Source organism: Salvelinus fontinalis, chromosome 13, assembly GCF_029448725.1.
Source record: "Salvelinus fontinalis isolate EN_2023a chromosome 13, ASM2944872v1, whole genome shotgun sequence".
NCBI lineage: Eukaryota > Metazoa > Chordata > Actinopteri > Salmoniformes > Salmonidae > Salvelinus > Salvelinus fontinalis.
This window is the reverse complement of record NC_074677.1, coordinates 34,943,310-34,966,115: the sequence shown is the minus strand read 5'-3', so window position 1 is coordinate 34,966,115 and position 22,806 is coordinate 34,943,310. Positions and strand designations below refer to the sequence as shown.

The following is a 22,806-nucleotide window of genomic DNA, read 5'->3' as shown; positions in this document are numbered from 1 at the left end:
TTTTAAGTTTGAATAAGTAAGATAACATTAGGATATTTACTGTATTGCAAAAGTGATATTGAATTGTGTTTGGTTGTCAACACAACCAAATGTCAAAATTTTAAGGAGATGTATCTTTTGTGCCACTGACTTAGTCTGAGTTTAATTCCAGTTTTTCTACAAACGAATAATTTATATGTTGGATTCACATCTCCATCTCAACCAAAGTTAAAGAATAGGACTAAATCTAATCCAATTTTTAAATTAACTTTAAATAAAGTTTGATTTAGTCCTATCCTTTAACTTAGATTTTTGGTTGAGCCGGAGACGTGAATCCAACATATAAATTATTTGTTTATAGAAACTGTAATTAAACCCAGACTAAGTCAGAGGCACAAAATATATATCTCCTTCAAATTTTGACATTTGGTTGTGTTGACAACCGAACACAATTCGAAATCAACCCAAGCTTGAAACCCTTTGCCTATATGTAATGTAAATTTTAGTTGAACCATGGGTTGAATTTAAAAAAAAAAATCACTGTAGGCCTACATTCTATCCCTGATGACACATGACTAATAAAGTATGGTTCCATTTAAATTGCTCTGTTAAACGTACCCTTTGGAATGACTGATAGCAACAGTGAATCTATTTTGATTATTGAGAGATCTCTAAATAACTTTCTCAAGATAGCACATTGGTAATAGTCAGTGACAAATATCAAAGCTAGGCTGGACTTGGTTAAAACCCTGAATGGGAGATCAAATGGATAGCTGTAGATAAATCAACTCCCCAGTAGGAGGTGCTGCCCAGCCTATAGTGGATATAACTTTGAAAATCTGACATTGTCTCAAATTTTATAGAAGATTTGTTTGTCTATGTTGAAAATTGGTTACCATGATGAGATAATCCTGTGGTTGAAATGTCACACTCAAAACAACAGTTGATGACTTTTTTCAAATCCAATGTATATTCCTGATAGATTCCACGTCACAATATGTTAACAAATTACATTGAAACAATGTTGATTTAACCAGTTTGTGGCCAGTGGGGCATCCACTCTTTTTAAATATACAGTGCATTCGCAAAGTATTCTGACCCCTTGACTTTTTCCACATTTTGTTACGTTACAGCCATATTCTAAAATTGTCTAAAAAAATGTCCTTCATCAATCTACACACAATACCCCATAATGACAAAGCAAAAACAGATTTGTATACATTTTTGCAAATGTATAAAATTAAACTGAAATATCACATTTGCATAAGTATTCAGACCCTTTACTCAGTACTTTGTTGAAGCACCTTTGGCAGCGATTACAGCCTTGAGTCTTCTTAGGTGTGCCAAACTCCAAGTGGGCTGTCATATGCCTTTTACTGAGGAGTGGTTTCTGTCTGGCCACTCTACCATAAAGGCCTGATTGGTGGAGTGCTGCAGAGAAGATTCTCCCATCTCCACAGAGGAACTCTGGAGCTCTGTCAGAGTGACCATCGGATTCTTGGTCACCTCCCTGACCAAGGCCCTTCTCCCCCGATTGCTCAGTTTGGCCGGGCGGACAGCTCTAGGAAGAGTCTTGGTGGTTCCAAACTTCTTCCATTTAAGCATGATGGAGGCCACTGTGTTCTTGGGGGGTTTCAATGCTGCAGACATTTTTTAGTACCCTTCCCCAGATCTGTGCCTTGACACAACTCTGTTTCGGAGCTCTACGGACAATTCCTTCCACCTCATGGCTTGGTATTTTCTCTGAGATGCACTGTCAACTGTGGGACCTTATGTAGACAGGTGTGTGCCTTTCCAAATCATGTCCAATCAATTGAATTTACCACAGGTGGACTCCAGTCAAATTGTAGAAACATCCCAGGGATGATTAATGGAAACAGGATGCACCTGAGCTCAATTTCGAGTCTCATAGCAAAGGGTCTGAATACTTATGCAAATAAGGTATCTGTTTTTTATTTGTAATAAATTTGCAAACATTTCTAAAAACCTGTTTTCGCTTTGTCAATATGGGGTATTGTGTGTAGATTGAGGACATTTTTGTATTTAATCAACTTTAGAATAAGGTTGTAACATAACCAAATGTGGAAAAAGTCAAGGGGTCTGAATACTTTACGAATGCACTGTACGTGTCCAATCAAAACAACCGCAACAGATATTAGATGTCATATAAAAAAGCCAAAGCCACTAATTTCCCCTTGTCTACGGGTACATTTCACTTTGAGACCCAACAACCCTGCAGTCACAATTGAGCAAATTAACAGGCAAGTGAACAATTGGAAAGCCAGACCCTGCATTAAGTGACAGGGAAGGGGCAGAATTAGACAATACACAGCAAATAAGAGTAACATTAAAATGGCTTTTCTGTAAGAAACCAGCTGTTGTCTACGATTCAGCAACCTTTCGGAGAGGAACCAGCCCCTGCCAAGGGACAACTAAGCTAAGCTGGCTCCTCAGCCATGCTGCCAGGGGAGAGGTTGTCATGGTTGATGCAGTTTTGGTGCCTTGGTGCCAATTCGGTGTATTTCATCATGACATCTGAAACTGGTCTTTCACTGCCTGGAGATCAAAACATGGCAGGCATCATGCTGGTCACCTCTTGAATAGATCTCAATAAAAGAGAAGGGGAATACTTGTTATTCCCTGACACAGAAACATGCTCGTTATCTCTCTCATTCTCTACCTACACCATGCATAAGGTAAACCATACATTGAGACTTTAATATCTTTAAAGATACATTCACCTAAATGCAAATTAAAATACGAAGGCGAAATAGAAAGTAAATGGTGTAGATGTAGGTTGTCTGTGTGATTGTCTTTCAGGCCAAATTAAGACATTCTATTGAAACAGAGCACAGAGGTTTATTCACAGGCTTTTCACACACATACAGTATGGTGTTAATCGTTTAGGAGCTACCGCCTGACAGGGGCCACAGGAGCCCTGGGCACATTCTATCGTGTTAATGGTCTGTCGTCAATCTTCATTTGTCCCTCTAATTTGACGAGGAGTTCTACGGATTTATCACACAATCTCACACCATGAACAATACTTCCCACCTTCTTGAGATTCTGTCCCCGCCTTTTTCAATACAATGAACATTCATAAAATTCAAATAATTACAGAGAAATTTGACAAGAAATTAGACGTCAGGTGATAGGAATATAATTTTCTCATATCACCAGAGTGCTTTGAAAAGCAATGTAACTCCCACACTGCTGTTAACTATGCCAATCACCCCTGGGGATGCCATCAACAGCTCTAATACCTGTTTGAAAAGGACATACAAACAACTGTTCCATGAGCAGACATCCTACACAAAACTGTAAAAAAATAAAATATGAATTCATAAAAAAACATGAATGGTAGTTAGAGTATAGTTTGTGGTATGTGACAGGGAACTGTTTGCCCTCTCATTGCCCTCAATCAGTATCAATGGCCTTGCATTAGATTATCATTTACCAATTAGCCAAACCACAAGAGTAACCTTCCTTCCCCTCAATGATTATTTGGCAAGCTCAACTCTGAAGGACACAACCTAGGTTGTTCCTGCAGTCTTCTTCTCATGTGGCACTAGTCCAAATCAGATGTTTCAACACACACACACACACACAGACAGCTTTCAGGTGAAAATATGAGACCGTCCACAACCTTCAAACCAACAACTCATCAGTTGTGAAGAGAGTACCAGTACTAGTATCCTTTCTGAAAACGTAATTAGTGGCGTAAAGTGGTGCTACACAACAGCAGCTCAGGTTCCAGATGATTGGGGGTACTTGTCTGTCAGTAGAGACGCAGTCAGGCAGGCAGAGAGAGGGATACCAACATGACTATTTACTCTGCTGCCTATTGTCAAATGCCAGCTGCCACTGGGATGACTGCGGTCTCAGATGCATGTGCAAATTCCTCTAATCCAGGCAATATGGCACCCTAAGACTGCAACATGGCGTTAATATATCTAATCTAAAACTAAACTAATTTTCGAAAGCACTCCCGAAAGAAGAACCAACACCTTCTGACGTTTTCCAAAGGGTGATGAGTCTATTTTCATCAAGAGGCTAGATATTTGTTTAACTAGATCAGGTGATCTACTTGAAAGATCTTTTTATTTTCATTATTGGAACCATGTTAAAAAAATACTGAGTTTCAATAGTAAGCATTTTTGTCGATAAACTTCTAATGTAATGGGTTCTTTCTAAAGCGTTTATTGACAAGACAAGTTGGCATATTCAAACATGTTCTGGTATTTGGTTTTAATTTCTGGAAATATTAATTACCTGAAGATTGGTTTGAATTTGTGATTTATGGGGCATGTGAAAATAGCATATAGAGAGCAATAGTAAAGGCTTCTTTTTGAAGGCACCAGCTCTGGGGAAATTCATGTTATGTTTCACTATATTGGATCACTCCAATATATTGATATCACTCTGCGGCGGAGGGATACAGTCGAGGTGAGGATTTACAGATTTACTCCCGTGTACACCTGTGTCACACCCCTATATATAGACCCCATGGCCACGACACACGTTCTCTTTCATTTTCTCGGCGGGCGTCCGTATGGTTTGAGGTACAAACTTTCTGAAGTTCGCTTGGTAAGTGTAATATCTTGTGTGGAAGTATACTCCCTGACTGTTTGCAGCCTGGAGCAGCTGGCCACAGCCCCTCTTTAGTGCTCAACTCACAGTGCACGGTTGTTCTGTATCTTCTGCCCGTGGTTTGTTGTACTTGTGTTTCGTTAGCGTTACACTATGACTCCGTGTGCATCCATTAGTATGGTGGCTCTTGCTGCCACAAACTGTAATTTACCTTACACAACTTGTCGACTGGCTTGTTCTGTGTGTGTTGTGAATTGCTTTAACATGTTGCTCTCTGCACCTTAGGCACGGGTTCTCTGCTAATTACCCTGCAGGTTTTTTTTCTTGTTCTTTCCACTGCAGAGTGTAAGAGTATCATGGTGGGCTTTCCCCTACGTTGAGACATTAACTTTGGAGTTCCATAACAGAGTTACTCCATCATATGGTGCTATTTTTACTGCTTGGATATTAAACCGGAGGTGATATTGCATTTGGCGTAAAACAAATCAAATCCATTACCTGGTTGCAGTTTTTTTGTTTGCCTGCTTTTTCCACACGGGTCTTCCCCGTTTTCTTTGCAGAGGTGCGGGGTAATTTATCCCTCACAGGGTTCCTATTCCTCCAGGCAGGTCCAGACATAAGCTCTCCAAGGGCGTCAGACCCCTGTTCCGTGATCTTGTAGGCTTGGCTGAGCTTCTGGCTTCCCTTTGTGACGGGTGTGATGGTGGCATCCCCCTGGGGATCCGCATACCTCGTGTATGCACTGCCTGGGTTTGAGCCACGTGGAGAGGGCAGTGGAGCGCCCTACTGGATGCCTGTTTTGTTTGGCGCCTGCGCCTGGTGCGATTGGAGGCCGTGCGCAAGTGGGTTGGCTAGACGAGCTCCCTCCCTCAGGAGTGGTGCGCCAACGAGCTGTTAGTCCCTCTACTGGGCCCAGTACCCCTCCCAGGAAGCGTGGCCGGAGCCACCGTAGTTAAAGCCCATCTGTTGCCAGTCCTGGACGGGGGCAGGAGTTGGACCGCTGGAACACCTTGAACGGAGGGTGCATGCCCTGCTTCAGGTTGATAGCTTTGATGGCGATGACAGCTGTTCTCTATTGGCCAGTGATAGGCTGTTCCTGGGGGACGAGGCTGGCACTGTTCACCACCGTGAGCGGGACTACCAGGCTGACAGGCCATCAGAAGCTGGCAGCGGGGCTTCATCACCCCCAGCGGCTCGAGAGGCTATGAGGGGCCTACTCACTCGGGTAGCCACTGCACTGGTCATCAAACTGGTGGACAGTGATGACTCCATCTGTCCCAATCTCTGCTGAGTTCCGCAAGGCCTTCCAGGAGAGCTGGGCCTCTGCCAGGGGACGCTTCCGACTCACAGCAGAGATTGGACCATGGCGTTATGTTGCGGGCGCAGAGTCACTCGGCCTCCGGGAGTACCCAACCATGGACACCATGAATGCATGGTCCTCCCGGAAGGAGATTATAGTGCGGAATCCGCGACTGAAGTCGGGACCCGTGTAGTCTTTCATGCGGATTTGAAAGCCACATATGGGTCCCTCTGCTCTCTTGGCCGCCTTACCAACGCGACCATGCTGCTGCCGGCCTAACTGCAGACTCTGTTGCCCCGGCTACAGGAGGGCACAGAGGAGCTCCGCCGGGACGCAATGGAGGTGTCTCGCCTGCTTTCCCTGCTCCAGAGGGATGTGGCACACGCAAACTGACGGGCCATGGCGCAGGTGGTTACCTCCCGGCGCCATCTCTGGCTGGCCCAATCCTGTCTGCCAGCTGCTCTCCAGAGCACATTTTCCACTCTCCCCATCACCCCAGGGCTGACGACTGACCATGGGGTTGATGACGTTCTGGGGTTGATGATGTTCTGGAGCAGACCGATAAGGTTCGGAAGGACCGGGAGACCATGAGACGGTTCAGGCCCTGGGTCCAAGGCAGATTGACCTGCACCCGAACAATGGTGTGGTCCCTCTCCTGTCCCATCGCCTCGTGCTGAGGGACGACAGCGGGGAGGGGCACAGCATGCGGTGGAGCAACAACCTGCCAACCGTCACCGCCATAGGGACGTGCCTGGGAGGCCCAGGCGCTCGGTGCCCTAGAGTAGAGTTGGGCTCCGGCAGGAACTGGACTCAGTCCTCATGGGAGCACGCCTGCCCACCAGAAGGTTCCAGGCGATCTTATCTTGCCTCGACCGCTTTCGGCAGGGGCGGGTGGTATCCACCCTGACCTGCCAACGCCTGTTGAGGTTGCTGACAGCGGCCTCGTTGCTGATTCCCCTGGGCCTGCTCCATATCCGGCCTCTTTAACGGTGGTTCAGCTCCCACCGGCTGCGCCACCGTTACCGCCAGCTGCGGGTGACCGCGCAGTGCCTCAGGGTATTGTCGCTCCTTTCTCAGGTGGGGTGGAGATGCTGAGGATGTGCCGCCGTGAGCTGGTCAGCACAGACGCCTCCCAGATCGGCTGGGGGGGTGTGACCAACGGCAGGTCGGCCAGCGGCTGTTGGCTACCCTCTTGGAGCGGCAGGCACATTAAATACACTAGAGCTCCGAGCAGTACTGCTGGCCCTGCAGTCTTTCCTTCCACATCTGAAGGGAAGACATGTCCTGGTGAGAACGGACAACGCAACAGTGGTGGCTTACATCAACCATCTGGGTGGACTGAGGTCCCACCACCTTTATTTTATTTTTTTATTTAACCTTTATTTAACCAGGTAGGCAAATTGAGAACACGTTCTCATTTACAATTGCGACCTGGCCAAGATAAAGCAAAGCAGTTCGACACATACAACAACACATAGTTACACATGGAGTAAAAACAAACATATAGTCAATAATACAGTGAAAAAAAAAAAAAAAAAAAAAAAAAAAATAAGTCTATATACAATGTGAGCAAGTGAGGTGAGATAAGGGAGGTGAAGGCAAACAGATATATGTATAAATAAATAAAAATATAAAAAGGCCATGGAGGCGAAGTGAGTACAACACAGCAAGTAAAATAAAAACTAAAAAAAACACTGGAATGGTTGGTTTGCATTGGAAGAAAGTGCAAAGTAGAGACAGAAATAATGGGGTGCAAAGGAGCAAAATAAATTAATAAATAAATACAGTAGGTAAAGAGGTAGTTGTTTGGGCTAAATTGTAGATGGGTTATGTACAGGTGCAGTAATCTATGAGCTGCTCTGACAGCTGGTGCTTAAAGCTAGTGAGGGAGATAGGTGTTTCCAGTTTCAGAGATTTTTGTAGTTCGTTCCAGTCATTGGCAGCAGAGAACTGGAAGGAGAGGCGTCCAAAGGAAGAATTGGTTTTGGGGGTGACTAGAGAGATATACCTGCTGGAGCGCGTGCTACGGGTAGGTGCTGCTATGGTGACCAGCGAGCTGAGATAAGGGGGGACTTTACCTAGCAGGGTCTTGTAGATGACCTGGAACCAATGGGTTTGGCGACGAGTATGAAGCGAGGGCCAGCCAACGAGAGTGTACAGGTCGCAGTGGTGGGTAGTATATGGGGCTTTGGTGACAAAACGGATGGCACTGTGATAGACTGCATCCAATTTATTGAGTAGGGTTTTGGAGGCTATTTTGTAAATGACATCACCGAAGTCGAGGATTGGTAGGATGGTCAGTTTTACAAGGGTATGTTTGGCAGCATGAGTAAAGGATGCTTTGTTGCGGAATAGGAAGCCAATTCTAGATTTGACTTTGGATTGGAGATGTTTGATGTGGGTCTGGAAGGAGAGTTTACAGTCTAACCAGACACCTAGGTATTTGTAGTTGTCCACATATTCTAAGTCAGAGCCGTCCAAAGTAGTGATGTTGGACAGGCGGGCAGGAGCAGGCAGCGATCGGTTGAAGAGCATGCATTTGGTTTTACTTGTATTTAAGAGCAGTTGGAGGCCACGGAAGGAGAGTTGTATGGCATTGAAGCTCGCCTGGAGGGTTGTTAACACAGTGTCAAAAGAAGGGCCAGAAGTATACAGAATAGTGTCGTCTGCGTAGAGGTGGATCAGAGAATCACCAGCAGCAAGAGCGACATCATTGATGTAAACAGAGAAGAGAGTCGGTCCAAGAATTGAACCCTGTGGCACCCCCATAGAGACTGCCAGAGGCCCGGACAACAGACCCTCCGATTTGACACACTGAACTCGATCAGAGAAGTAGTTGGTGAACCAGGCGAGGCAATCATTAGAGAAACCAAGGCTGTCGAGTCTGCCAATGAGGATGTGGTGATTGACAGAGTCAAAAGCCTTGGCCAGGTCAATGAATACGGCTGCACAGTATTGTTTCCTATCGATGGCGGTTACGATATCGTTTATGACCTTGAGCGTGGCTGAGGTGCACCCATGACCAGCTCTGAAACCAGATTGCATAGCGGAGAAGGTGTGGTGTGATTCGAAATGGTCGGTAATCTGTTTGTTGACTTGGCTTTCGAAGACCTTAGAAAGGCAGGGTAGGATAGATATAGGTCTGTAGCAGTTAGGGTCAAGGGTGTCCCCCCCTTTGAAGAGGGGGATAACCGCAGCTGCTTTCCAATCTTTGGGGATCTCAGACGACACGAAAGAGAGGTTGAAGAGGCTAGTAATAGGGGTGGCAACAATTTCAGCAGATAGTTTTAGAAAGAAAGGGTCCAGATTATCTAGCCCGGCTGATTTGTAAGGGTCCAGATTTTGCAGCTCATTAAGAACATCAGCTGACTGTATTTGGGAGAAAGAGAAATGGGGAAGGCTTGGGCGAGTAGCAGAGGGGAGGGCAGTGCTGTTGTCCCGGGTAGGGGTCCATCTTATAGCACGGGAGCTCCTTCTCAGGGCTGTCTACTGTCTCTACGCGCAGCGCACGTACCTGGCATCCTGAATGTGGCAGCGGATATGCTCTCAAGGGAGGGCCTGCCACCTTGGGACTGGAGCTTACATCCCCAGGTGGTGCAGCACCTGTGGGACAAGTTCGGGAGAGGGCAGGCGGACCTGTTTGCCTCCCTGGACAATGCACACTGCCCCCTGTGGTACTCCATGTCGGAGCCACCAGGGCCTCTGGGCTTGGATGCTCTGGCTCACGATTGGCCAGAGCTGGAGCTTACGCATTCCCCCCTTTTCTCCTGATCCAGGCTATGCTGGACAGGACCAGGATGACGGAGCATCGTCTGCTGCTGGTGGCCCCATACTGGCCCAGACGACCCTGGTTCAGCCTTCTCCTGTCCCTGTTGTCTGGGACACCTTGCTGTCTCAGGCCGGGGGAACTCTGGCATCTGAGTCCGTACTGCCTCAGTCTGTGGGCTTGGCCACTGAACGGCACCAGTGGTCCATGTTAGGACTACAGGGGGGTGTAATGTACGCCATGCAGATCGCAGGGGCCCCGGCTACAACCGCGGCATACCAGTTGCGCTTGCGGCGGTTCTGCTCTTGCTGTACTGGTATTGAGGTTGTGCCCGAGTCATGTGGGGTGCAGTATGTCCTCCAATACCTGCAGTCTTGCTTGGATGAGGGCCTCAACACAGAGGGTATTTGGCCACTATATCTGCCTGCCATGTGGGGTGGATGGACAGGCCAGTGGGGCACCACCCCTTGGTCTCCAGGTTTATGAAGGGGGTTCGTCGCCTGCGTCCAGCTAGGATCCACTCAATGGAGAGCTGGGATCTGGATGTGGTCTTGGCAGCTTTGGCAAAGCCGCCTTTTGAACCGTTTGAGTCTGCCTCCCTGAAACACCTCTCTAAGGTGGCTTTCTTAGTAGTGATTGCTTCCATGAAGAGGGTGGGTGAGCTCCATGCTCTTTCGGTAAGTTCTGAGTGCTACCGGATGGACCCCGGTGGGAGGAGTATCTCTCCGCCCGAACCCTTCATTCCTCCTGAAGGCTCTCAGACAGGCATGTTTCCATCCCTTTTATCCTGTCTGCTTACAACATCCCGGCAGTGGCGGGGGAGTCTGGGCCTCTCTCTGGCATGCTGTGCCCTGTGCGGGCACTAGCTGCCTATGTGGAGAGGACACAGTCAGTGAGAACAACAGACCAGCTCTTTGTCTGCTATGGTGAGAGAGTCCTGGGGGCTGGGTTATCAAAGCAGAGGCTCTATCACTGGATCGTGGACACAATTATGACAGCATATGTAACAGTATAACTTTTAACCGTCCCCTCGCCCCGACACGGGCGCGACCCAGGGACCCTCTGCACACATCAACAACGGTCGCCCACGAAGCATCGTTACCCATCACTCCACAAAGGCCGCGGCCCTTGCAGAGCAAGGGGCAACACTACATCTAGGTTTCAGAGCAAGTGACGTAACTGATTGAAACGCTAGTAGCGCGTACCCGCTAACTAGCTAGCCATTTCACATCCGTTACACATACCCCCTAGCTGACAGGCCAGTGCTGGGATCTGTGGTGGCACATTCATAACAAGGTGTGGATGCATCCTGTGCTTTACTGAGAGGAGTGCCCCTCGCTGATATCTGTGCTGCGGCCAGCTGGGCTTCCTCTTGCACCTTTGCTAGGTACTATCGGGTAAATGTGGCACCTCCCTCCCTCTGCGGTTGGTTTGATGTAGAGAATGTGTGTTGCGGCCATGAGGTCTATATATAGGGGCGGACCCCAGCTGTGACACAGGTGAACACGGGAGTAAATCTGCAAATCCTCACCTCGGATGTATCCCTCGGCTGCGGAGTGATACCAATATATTGGAGTGATCCATATAGCTCACATAACCATGGTTAACCGTTTTTGTAGTGTTATTGGATAAATGCCGAAAATAAGGTATGTGGTCAGTAAACACAGGCTTAGAAGATCTATGTTTTGTTATATGATATCTTCATCAGCTAACATCACTTTTTTGTGAATGTTGAAGCATTTATGTAATCAAAACAAGCACAAAGGCTTCATAATTCATAAAGGTCAGGTTAACGGACTGATATCATCTCATAGAACCAAACTTGTAAAAATCTCCTAAACTGTGTAAACCTAAAACCTTATTTTCAAACTTTCACATAAGAACTCATTCATACAATTTATGACTCTGTGGCTGTGTTAACTAGTGTCGATCAATGCGCTCTCAAGCGGTACTAGACCTACATCATTTCTGGCCATTATGAGGCGAGAATCAGGTGTGACGTTACTTCCTGTTACAAAGTTTATGTTCCTGTAGGTTTATACTAACATAGATATATTTATAATGACGAGATACTCTTGTCTCCACCCTAACAATGAGTCGTTGTTTCAGAAGCGGGAAGGCAGGCGACAAGTTCCAAAATAAGCATATAGAAAAGCTAAGGGCTTCTATTGAACAGATTTAGGCGAGAGTGAACCCTCTCGTTTCGCCTCTTCCTCTCGGATTTTTGCTGCGGCCAACCAATGGCCGCCACCCAGAATCAGGGGAGACAAAAATGCCCAACAAGACATTTAGCTATATGAATAGCAAAACCACAGAGAGCCTAAACTGCTCAACTATTTAGCGTTTTCTTAATTCTATGGAAACGTATTTTGAGAGCGGAATTGGTACTGAAATCAAAATGCCTTGTCAAAATCAGCAGCTGAACAACAATGACAGACAAGAACACGCGGCAATGAGCAGCACCAAGCAGGTTCGATTTGCTAGCTGCGGAAACAGCGTTCTGACAGAGTCGAATAGAGATGCAGAAGTCGCCGAAACTTGTGAAAATGTATTCAACAGTGAACTCCAGAGGCAGATCGGATCGCAATTAAAACTGCTTCCTTTGAATGACCAAATACGAGAATTACAGACCATCATTAGAGACAAGTGAGTCATCATATTTTGTCAAAAAGATAGCAACAACATAATCTGACAGATAATGGACCTGTATTATCATGCACCAGATAACTGTCTAATAATGTGGAATTGAATGATGCATCGTAAACCAAGGGAATGGCCATTCGACGCCATGCTACTATTTATAACTGTCATATTACACTGCACTTATATGGTTACGGTACCGTTATCTGGGATTTGTTACCCAGAACTGTAAATACACCTGGTTATTTATATGAAGATGTAATCAAAATGTCATTATAGTCTGCCCCATTACTTGGTAGTAGCCTAGTGGCCACAACTTCCTTGTCTAGCATGAGGTTTAATACAAATAATGTTAGACCTACTGACAACAATAGACGATACTGATAACAGAACATTGAATGAGTACACTAATCACAATTTGAGTGATACCACGAATAGGCCATTTTTTGGGGTGTGTGAAAGTGGATCATGCATTGATTTCCTCTTATGTAACCCTTACTGTAAGCATACATGTTATTCTTGTTCTTTTACAGGTCTACTAGCAGGGGAGATTTTGTATTTTGCGCTGATAGATTGGTAAGAATGTCTTGGTTCAATTGACACTTGTTTTTACTCTAGGTTAAATACTAATATATGATGTTTTTAATTGAATGACTCATTTGTATAATGCACACTGTATTGTTTTGACCCACTCTGTTTGTCCACAGATCAGACTAGTGGTTGAAGAGGGACTCAATCAGCTGCCATACAGCGAGTGTACAGTGACCACTCCTACAGGTTAGACCTATTAGATGAAATTCGTCAGAAATTATAGAAATTGGGCGAATACTGTGTATTACAGGATTACTGTTAAATTTTTCACCAAGAACAGAACTGTATTTCAATCGCTCCCCCCTTCCCCCTCTTCTTCAGGGCATAAATATGATGGTGTCAAGTTTGAAAAAGGCAACTGCGGTGTCAGCATTATGAGAAGTGGTAAGGCACTGATCATATGGGATATTAAAGGAAGATTAATCTGAATTGGTCTCTGAATAGAATCCCTGGCTGGTGGACTTGCCTATACCTGACATACCTAGTGCTATCCACTCAACTGTTTGACCTATCAGTTTGACTGTTTGACTTGCTCACCATTACTACATCTTGTATGAGGTTTCCCTTGAATGAATTGAGTTGAATTCAACATCTATTAATTGCTGTGTGTGTAGGCGAGGCCATGGAGCAGGGCCTCAGAGACTGCTGCCGGTCCATCCGTATCGGTAAGATCCTAATCCAGAGTGACGAGGACACCCAGAAGGCCAAAGTCTACTATGCAAAGTTCCCCCCAGACATCAGCAGGAGGAAAGTCCTCCTCATGTACCCCATTCTCAGTGAGTATGGATATACAGTACTTGTGTACCCCATTCTCAGTAAGTATGGAGAGAGTAGTACTCACATTCCCCATCCTTAATCATAGTCCAGGGGGATTACACGCATGTAAACAACAAATGTCTTTAGGCCAAGCACGTTGTAAAACCCTGCCGTGGAAAAGCACTAATAGACAGTCTCAATACAGTACTAACTCCTCTTGAGGACAAAGAGTCCAGGTGAAGTGTTGCCCTGCCCTGGGCCTGAAGAACTGTCTCTTTTTTAATGAACCAGAAATGAAGACTTAATTGCTCCCGTTAGCAAGACAATAGCGTAATCATAGGCATCTTTTATTCGGCTCTGATAATGACCTTAGTAGTTAGCATGCTGCATATTTTTCAGCATAATTTACCCCAAGAAAATAATTACAAGTTTATCTGCTTGGGGTAAACCATAAAGAGCTCACTGCAAGGCCATGAAAATGATAAATAGGACAAATGAAGCCACAGAGAGAAGTAATGTTCATATTTTTGTCCTCTAACTAACGTCCCTCTCTGAAAGGATGAAAAACTGCCTTGAGAAATCAAAATTACATTTTGTTCTTTTATAGAAAGTAGCAGCAGATGAGTCATAGTAATGATCACAAGGCTAGTAAGGGCAGACTTTTCTTCAATACTTCTATAATGTTGCCTGTTCTTCTGTCAAGTCACGGTGATATCTGTCCTGTGTTTATGCTATCTATACATGTTCTGCCTTCAGGTACAGGTAACACAGTGATTGAGGCTGTGAGAGTTCTGACTGAACATGGTCTTCAGCCCAAACATATTATCCTCCTGAGTCTCTTCTCCACCCCTCACGGTACGCCTCACCTACAGTCCCTTGCTTAATATCGAAGTAGATTCTGTAATGTTAAAAATTCTGGGGTTTCATACTACAGCCTGTTTTCCATTCTTTCAGTTTTATTGAAAGCACTGCAAGTCTAATGGTTGTCATCTCACCAGGTGCCAAATCCATAATTCAAGAGTTCCCAGAAATCACCATATTGACCACCGAGGTGCACCCTGTGGCTCCCACACACTTTGGCCAGAGGTACTTTGGGACAGACTAGTCAGCCCTCCAGGGCCATTCAATGGGACACCATACTATGAGAATCAACCATTGAATGGTCCCTCTGTCAGTTTGTCCACTTATTTGAAAAGGAGTTGTTACCCTGCTGAAGATTCTTGCTTTGCTGTGTACGCCGCCTTAACGTGTGCTCCTCAGTCTGACAAAAACAATGCAAAGATTTTCCTGGAAACAAAAAAAGCACATTCCATGTAGGTCTTTTAGGAACTAGTCTAGCGAGCTTGCATGTACTGCTGACATTTTATTTATTCAGTAATGGTAGTTCATTCTAGGTTGTTTTTCCTCATTAGAAAGTCTAAATAATTTAAATATATTTTTTTCTATATATTCTATTCAAAGTATGTGAGCTGAGTTGAGCAGTCGGAAATCCTGCTCGTCACGTCCTTTCCAACCACTCTGCTAAATACCTCTCCGCACTCACAGGGGAGACAAAATGCCGCTCAATTCTCTCCATTCATTAAAATCACCATTTAACCAACACGCATCTCTTTTTTTGACTACCTGGACCTAGCATTTGGTTTTTAAGTATTGAAACCAAACCATATGATTTGAATGAAAAGTATTATAATAAACATGAAAAGGTGAATGTAAGAAGCGCTCATCATTTCAAATAGGCTACTTGTCATATTAAACAGCACTCAAAAGGTCAGGAGCCTAAGAAGGAACAATATTATTTAGGCTATATTATTTCAAAGCTATAGCCTACAAAGAAATACATTGTGGAGCATTTGCGAGTGCGACACAATAGGCTGGTAGGGACAAAGCGCTCAGCATTTAAACAACGTTTAGTTGCATTCAATCATTAGTCTATAAATTGTGAATATAGGCTGTGATTTAGAATTAAATACAAATTAAATGAAAACATTATTAGGCTAAGTCTACAGTGCCTTTTGAATTTATTTTTTAGAAACATCTGTTTGGCCAGTTTGTGGCTTCACGCTCATGTGGTGATGCGTGGAGAGCAGGCCAGCAGCAGAAAATATCCTCTCTGCGCTTGCAGAGCCACTGGGGATGCTAAACACCCTTTTGGCCACTCTTGCCAAGCTGGGTAGTGATGCAGAGTTGTATATTTTTTTCTATTGGTAGGCCTAAAGGTTTTTAGGCAAAGTAACCCAATCAAAACAGAAAGCTCCTTGAATGTTGGAATATGCCAGGCTTATTGGGCCAAAATCAATTATGGCCTATTGTGGGTGTGTGTGTATAGAGATAGATATATGTAACAGAACAAAAATTAACTTAAGATCTTATTTTTTGTTTATAAATACTTTGCTACAATGACACACTTAGTTCCTTTCTTTTAGCATGTGCACTTAAGTACACCATCGTGCTTTCAGGATACGTTTTGTTTCCACAATGATTCTTTAGTTGTGGACACTACATCACCACAATCCCTCTCTTGCTCTTGGTCCTCATCTTTAAGTCACCTTGATTTTGCGCCTGTGTGTTTTATCAGTTTCTTTATGAAAATATTTAGAGCTATAGCAGCACAAGTAGACTACAAATGCATGCTATGCCAGCCATGTCCTTGAAGTGAGCGCTACTTGAGTGAAATTGGAGCGGGCGAGAAGGCCGACATTCCAGCCTTAGGGAATCTCGCTCCGCGCTCCAGTCAAAAGGGCACGCTCCGCTCCAGCTCTGCTCACATACTCTGATTCTTTTGTCTTTTTTTGTGTGTTGTCATTATTATTATTGCCACAAACAGTTTTAATGTATCATAACACTGAAAAGACACAAACCAATCAAGAGAAACTCTGACCAGATCTGAAGTGCAATTTGATGGAATGTGCAATTTGGACATTTCAGAGTGGAAAAGGCTAGAAAAAGAAGCTCAGAATTACATTGCCCTTATGACATCTATGTGTAGTCAAGGAATCGTCAATCCTCCATCGTTAACACAATGAAAAGGTCAAATGCTTTATTATCTAAATGTTGAAAGTGCGTGGGCGACAGAGAAACAAAATGATGCAGTTTGAGGCCGTGATGTGGGCGATGGGGGTGTGATGTCGTTGAGGTTTCGGTGTCTGTATGCTGTTTGTATGTTTTGTATTATTGAAGAAAAAAATAAAGAATACACAGATAAAACCCATATACAACAGTAAATGATTAACTACATTCTGATAAATTATTCAGTCTATTGGATGTATTGACAAAGCATACCCCTTTTCTTTCAGAGTGAGTTTGAGGTTGGAATGTATCATCTTTGTATGGGAAGAAGAGTCATCTTCACATATGCCTGCCTGGCCCAAATGCTATTGAGACAAACGAGTTACTACTAGCTAATAACCACAAAGAAGTAAAGATTTTGAACATATTCCTCATATCATGCAAACACTTAGAATAAAACATTGTCACTGACAGAAGTCCCTCACCAGATTCTACCAATCCCACTTCATAAGTCTTTCTCCCCATGACTCACTGGCTCTGTTCTTATTGACATCAGGGAGGTCTCAGAGGAGCTGAAATTATGCAATAGATCAAATGTCAATACCCCCAAACACGGACAGAAACAACACAATACCTCTGCAAACACATTTCAGTCCCCCAGTTCCTTGTTTTCTGAGATATGATTATGCACTTTGTCAAGCGCTCACCATGATAAACCCTATGGCCACTAGGTAGCACTACACCTGCACACTTTCTGGTGGCCTGGCATGATTTTCATGCACATTACATTGTGTTGAATGTCATTCTTAAGTCTGTAAGTGGAAAGGATAGAGCGCATGATTGTTTTTAATCAGTCGCCAGCTCTTCGTTCACTGTGATAATTTGACTTCTAAGGAGTCTATCTGTCTGGGATAAAATGAGAGGAAAATAACCACTTAATTTGAACAATTAATCAAATCTAAGAGTGTACTTTCCAAAAGCTCAGAGCGAGAAAGCCGTCTCATCCACAGACCATTTAACAAGGCTGCCTGTCATCATACTAACCAACCTATCCTATTTCAGGACTGCTATTACATGTAGATTACCAATAGGTACACCAGTGAACGAACATGTGGTGTGTCTTTACAATGATTGAGTGAGTACCTGTAATTAGGTTATATCAATACGTACCTCACAAGTCAATGCGTGAGTGTGGTTGTTACTGGACTGCTGGTAGTCATACACTTACGTTGATGAATTAGACATTAACGGACATGGTGATTTCCCAAAACCAGGGATCAGATTCAATCAAGACAAAGGCCCATTAGAATAGCTTTAAATATGGGAAACTGCTTTTATATCCAGTCATTTTTTGGTTCCGTGACCACCACCAAGGTATGTCGTCATTGTCAGCGCAACTAGTCTCTTAGGTTTCTACCAAGTACTGTATTAGCCATTAAATCAGGGAGAAAAACATAACTTCCAGTTGCCATAGACACCTAGAAACTGTTTACCATATTATCCTTCCTATTGCTCCAAGGGCTCACTAAACGTATAAGCCATTCACCCAATCACAGGCAGATGAACAGTAGCTGGTTATGTAATCCTCGGGTGAGGCACCACAGAGCTCTTCTCTGCTGGAAAGTGTTCGGCACCTCTCCAAGATGTCCATCTACATTAATTGCCTTGGATTGGTTGTAACTGAAGTGTTTTATTCTATTCTAATGACCGGGACGGTTTCCCAAAAGCATCTTAAGGTTAAGTTCATTGTTAGAGCTACATGGTTCTAATGATGAACTTAGCCTTAAGATGCTTTTGGGAAACCGGGCCCAGAGTAGCACCTTGGATTCCCCTGGCCTGCTGGGCTGGACTTACCCAAGCTCTCCTCTTCAGATCCTGCCTCCTTCTCCCTCCACCCCCCATTAGCTAATAATGGATTGTGGGATTCATTGTTGCTCCTGGTGGGAAAATTGTGACCGTCACCCTGGCTAGGAAACAAACACAGAGGCCAGATTCAAGATGGAGGAAGGAACACAGCCTGGAATGATACTTACTAAACTGTAGGTATCAGAGGTCCTATTTCCTGCCACAAAGAATATTCAAATCAAATTGTATTTGTTACATGCTTCGTAAACAACAGGTGTAGACTAACAGTGAAATGTTTACTTACGGGTAGTTCCAAAAAATGCAGAGTTAAAGGTAATAATAAAAAATAAATAGTGAAATGAGGAATAAATACACAGTGTATAACGAATAGCAATAACATGGCTATATACAGGGAGTATCAGTGCCGAGTTGATTGCAGGGGTACGAGGTAATTGAGGTAGCTACAGTACGTACTGTACATATACGGGGCTCCCGAGTGGTGCAGCGGTCTAAAGCACTGCATCTCAGTGCTAGAGGCGTCACTATAGACCCTGGTTCGATTCCAGGCTATATCACAACCGGCCGTGATTGTGAGCCATAGGGCGGCGCACAATTGACCCAGCGTCGTCCGGTTTAGGGTTTGGCCGGGGTAGGCCGTCATTGGAAATAAGAATTTGTTCTTAACTGACTTGCCTAGTTAAATAGAAAAATATATAGGTAGAGGTAAAGTGATTAGGCAACAGGATAGATAAGACAGTAGCAGCAGAGTATGAGGTGAGTGTGTGTGTCGTCATTATGCATTTGTGTGTGAGTGTGTGGGTAGACTCCAGTGGGTGTGTCCATTTGATTAGCTATTTAGCAGTCTTGTTAACCTTTTCTCAATAGGGGGTGCTGTTTGCACTTTGTAATAATTTCGTTCCCAAATTAAACTGCCTCGTACTCAATTCTTGCTCGTACAATATGCATATTATTATTACTATTGGATAGAAAACACTCTAGTTTCTAAAACCGTTTGAATTATATCTGTGAGTAAAACAGAACTCGAGTTGGAGCAATTTTCCTATGAGGAAGTGACAAATCTGAAATCTGCAGGCTGTTCTGAGGTCGGTTTATTAATTTGCATGTCTTCTATTGGTTGAGATGCACTGCATACGCCTTCCCCTGGATGTCAGCAAATAGTGAGAATTGAAATGGAGTTGCTAGGCAGATCTGAGGCCTTATAAATGGGCTGGCAACGTGGGGTCCTCTCTTTCTTTCCTTCACCATGACGCAAGACAGACCTCAGGATGGCTTTCTAGAAAGCTCCCGTTATAGCCCTTAGATATATCCGGCTCTGATTTTATTCGATATAGGTGTTAAAGACATCATAATGTTGTTATTTTAAACCGAGTTATATCAGTATATTGCGATTTTCGGGTATTTATTTGTGCTGCGTTCTAGTGAGTTGGGCACGTCTGGCCCACATGGCTAATGTTTACTGCTAATTCCAAAGTTGAAGACGACAATCTACAACCGAGCAACGATTATTTTGGAAAAAGGACAACTTGCCCAAGAACTATTTATGATGTTAATTCGTTGTTCCGTTGAAAAATGTAAAACTCATATTCCGCCATTAATTTCAGTGCGGTCTCGCTTTAACGTACGCTGTATGTCGTAGTAACGTTCATTTTAAAAATCTAACACAGCGATTGCATTAAGAACTAATATATCTTTCATTTGCTGTCCAACCTGTATTTTTTAGTCAAGTTTAAATTTAGTTACTGATTAGATTAGGTGCCTCTCCCAAGATTTCTCCCGACATATTGTTGGCAGCTTGGCTACTATTCTCATTGTATAACCACAATTTGTGCTGCTAAATATGCACATTTTCGAACAAACTCTATATGTATTGTGTAATATGATGTTATAGGACTGTCATCTGAAGAAGTTTGAGAAGGTTAGTGAAAAAATGTATATCTTTTGCTGGTTTATTCGTTATCGCTATTGTTAGCTTGAATCAATGCTGTTGTGTGGTTGGCTATTGTAGTAAGCTAATATAATGCTATATTGTGTTTTCGCTGTAAAACACTTAAAAAATCTGAAATATTGGCTGGATTCACAATATCTTTGTCTTTCATTTGCTGTACGCTGTGTATTTTTCAGAAATGTTTTATGATGAGTATTTAGGTAATTCACGTTGGTCTCTGTAGTTATTCTAGTTGCTTTGGTGAGAGTTGTGATGGTGGCTGCAATGGTAAACTATGATTTATACCTGAAATATGCACATTTTTCTAACAAAACATATGCTATACAATAAATATGTTATCAGACTGTCATCTGATGAAGTTGTTTCTTGGTTAGTGGCTATTTATATCTTTATTTGGTCGAAATTGTGATAGCTACCTATGCAGGAAAAAAATGGTGTGAAAAAAAGTTGTGTCTTTTGCTATCGTGGTTAGCTAATAGATTTACATATTGTGTCTTCCCTGTAAAACATTTTAAAAATCAGAAATGATGGCTGGATTCACAAGATGTGTATCTTTCATCTGGTGTCTTGGACTTGTGATTTAATGATATTTAGATGCTAGTATTTACTTGTGACGCTATGCTAGGCTATGCTAGTCAGCTTTTTTACTGATGGGGGTGCTCCCGGATCCGGGATTGTGATGAAATAGAAGTTAAGCAGTTTTAAGGCTTAGAAGTAGTGCTGTTCACGATTCTGTTGGTTCCAAACTTGGTGCACTGGTACCGCTTGCCGTGCGGTAGCAGAGAGAACAGTCTATGGCTTGAGTGGCTGGAGTCCTTGACAATTTTTGGGGCCTTCCTCTGACACCGCCTGGTATTGGAGGTCCTGGATGGTAGGGAGCTCGCCACCCTCTGCAGTGCCTTGCGGTCGGGTGCCTTGCAGTTGTCGTACCAAGCAGTGGTGCAGCAAGTCAAGATGCTCTCATTGGTGCAGCTATAGAACTTTTTTTGGATCTGAGGCCCCATGCCAAATTTTTTCAGCCTCCTGGGGGGGAAGAGGTGTTAATTCCTTAGTGATGTGGACATCGAGGAACTTGAAGCACTCGACCCGCTCCACTACAGCCCCATCAATGTGGATGGGGGTGGTCTTGCTGACATTGAGGGAGAGGTTGTTGTCCTTGTCATGATAATTTTGTTCTCAATGTTCATAAACTGAACTTCAATTAAAATACTCTGTCTGTTACTAAGAATTTGTAAGGTTCTTATTAAAATGAAACAGACAGAGGCCAGTCTACCATAGTCAGCATGTTTATTTACGAGAGCGCTGCCCATCCTTACATGTATATTGGTTTATATACCTCTCATTTCGTCATAACTGTCCCTCCTCTAAGACAATGACAATATAGTTCACAAGTCTTCTCCTTCTCATACATTGTCTGCCACCTGTTATACAATCTACTACAAGCCCAAGGTCTCTCCCCTCCCTGGGTGGGGACAGAATGTCCTGAGAGGAACACAGTAGTACAGCTTGTCTGTCGATAGCGCCTCTTATCATTTGTTTCACACTTGCACCCTGCTTACATACTAAAAAGGAACAAAAAGTCCTTGTTCTAATTCTGACTAAAACTACACACATCAGATTTATAGATTTATGATTCTAATAAATGTCATACAATCATACAGTGACAGGGTAGAATTCTGTTAGTTATAGTTCTACGTTAAATGTATACATAATTTAGTCATAATTCATAAAAATCATAACAATCACCCTTTGACTAGATATTATACACACAATCACACATCTATTTTTATTAGAAATATCTATTGTATCCAAAATCAACCACACAAAGACCAATATATGTATTTACAATGACTGTTCTAGGCCTACATCAGAATCATAACTCTTCTTATCAGGATTTTCATTATAATCTTCATCAAAAAACAGTCTAAACATCAACACAAGAAGAAACCTAAACATTAAAATGGTCTCATGTAACATAGGCTCCTCATAAATGAAGGAGCCAGGTCCATCTACTAGGTCATGTATTCATCATTCCACTGGTCAGAGCTCAGAATCGGTCCGCATCTTACCATCTGTTGCGTCATCGATTTCTCCAGAGTCCTGGAAATGAGACCTCTCACGCAACATCCGCACAAAGCTAACACAGTTACACAGGTGAAGGTTGCCCACAACACAGTGATCATGACATTTTTCCATTTTCCAAACATACTGTCAAACCAACTTGTCCGAGAAGTATCTACCCCAGAGATTTCTGCTAGTTAAACCAGCCAGGGCCTTGGTCACTGATCCGTCTGGAGCCGTGTTATTTGGGATGAAGGTACAGCACATTGTTCCAAATATCACGCAGGCCCCTCCCTTCTCAGCTAG

The 22,806-nt window shown here is 43.6% G+C and overlaps 1 protein-coding gene across 1 annotated transcript; it reads left to right on the top strand.

Moving 5' to 3' along the window:
- Nucleotides 1–11,619: 11,619 nt before the first annotated feature.
- uprt (uracil phosphoribosyltransferase (FUR1) homolog (S. cerevisiae)) lies at nt 11,620–15,222 on the top strand. The gene is made up of 7 exons (XM_055942552.1): nt 11,620–12,281; nt 12,809–12,851; nt 12,983–13,052; nt 13,188–13,250; nt 13,481–13,642; nt 14,379–14,477; nt 14,621–15,222. Exons 1-7 carry the CDS (start codon nt 11,992–11,994, stop codon nt 14,725–14,727), a joined length of 834 nt encoding a protein of 277 aa, XP_055798527.1. The 5' UTR covers nt 11,620–11,991; the 3' UTR covers nt 14,728–15,222.
- Nucleotides 15,223–22,806: the final 7,584 nt, after the last annotated feature.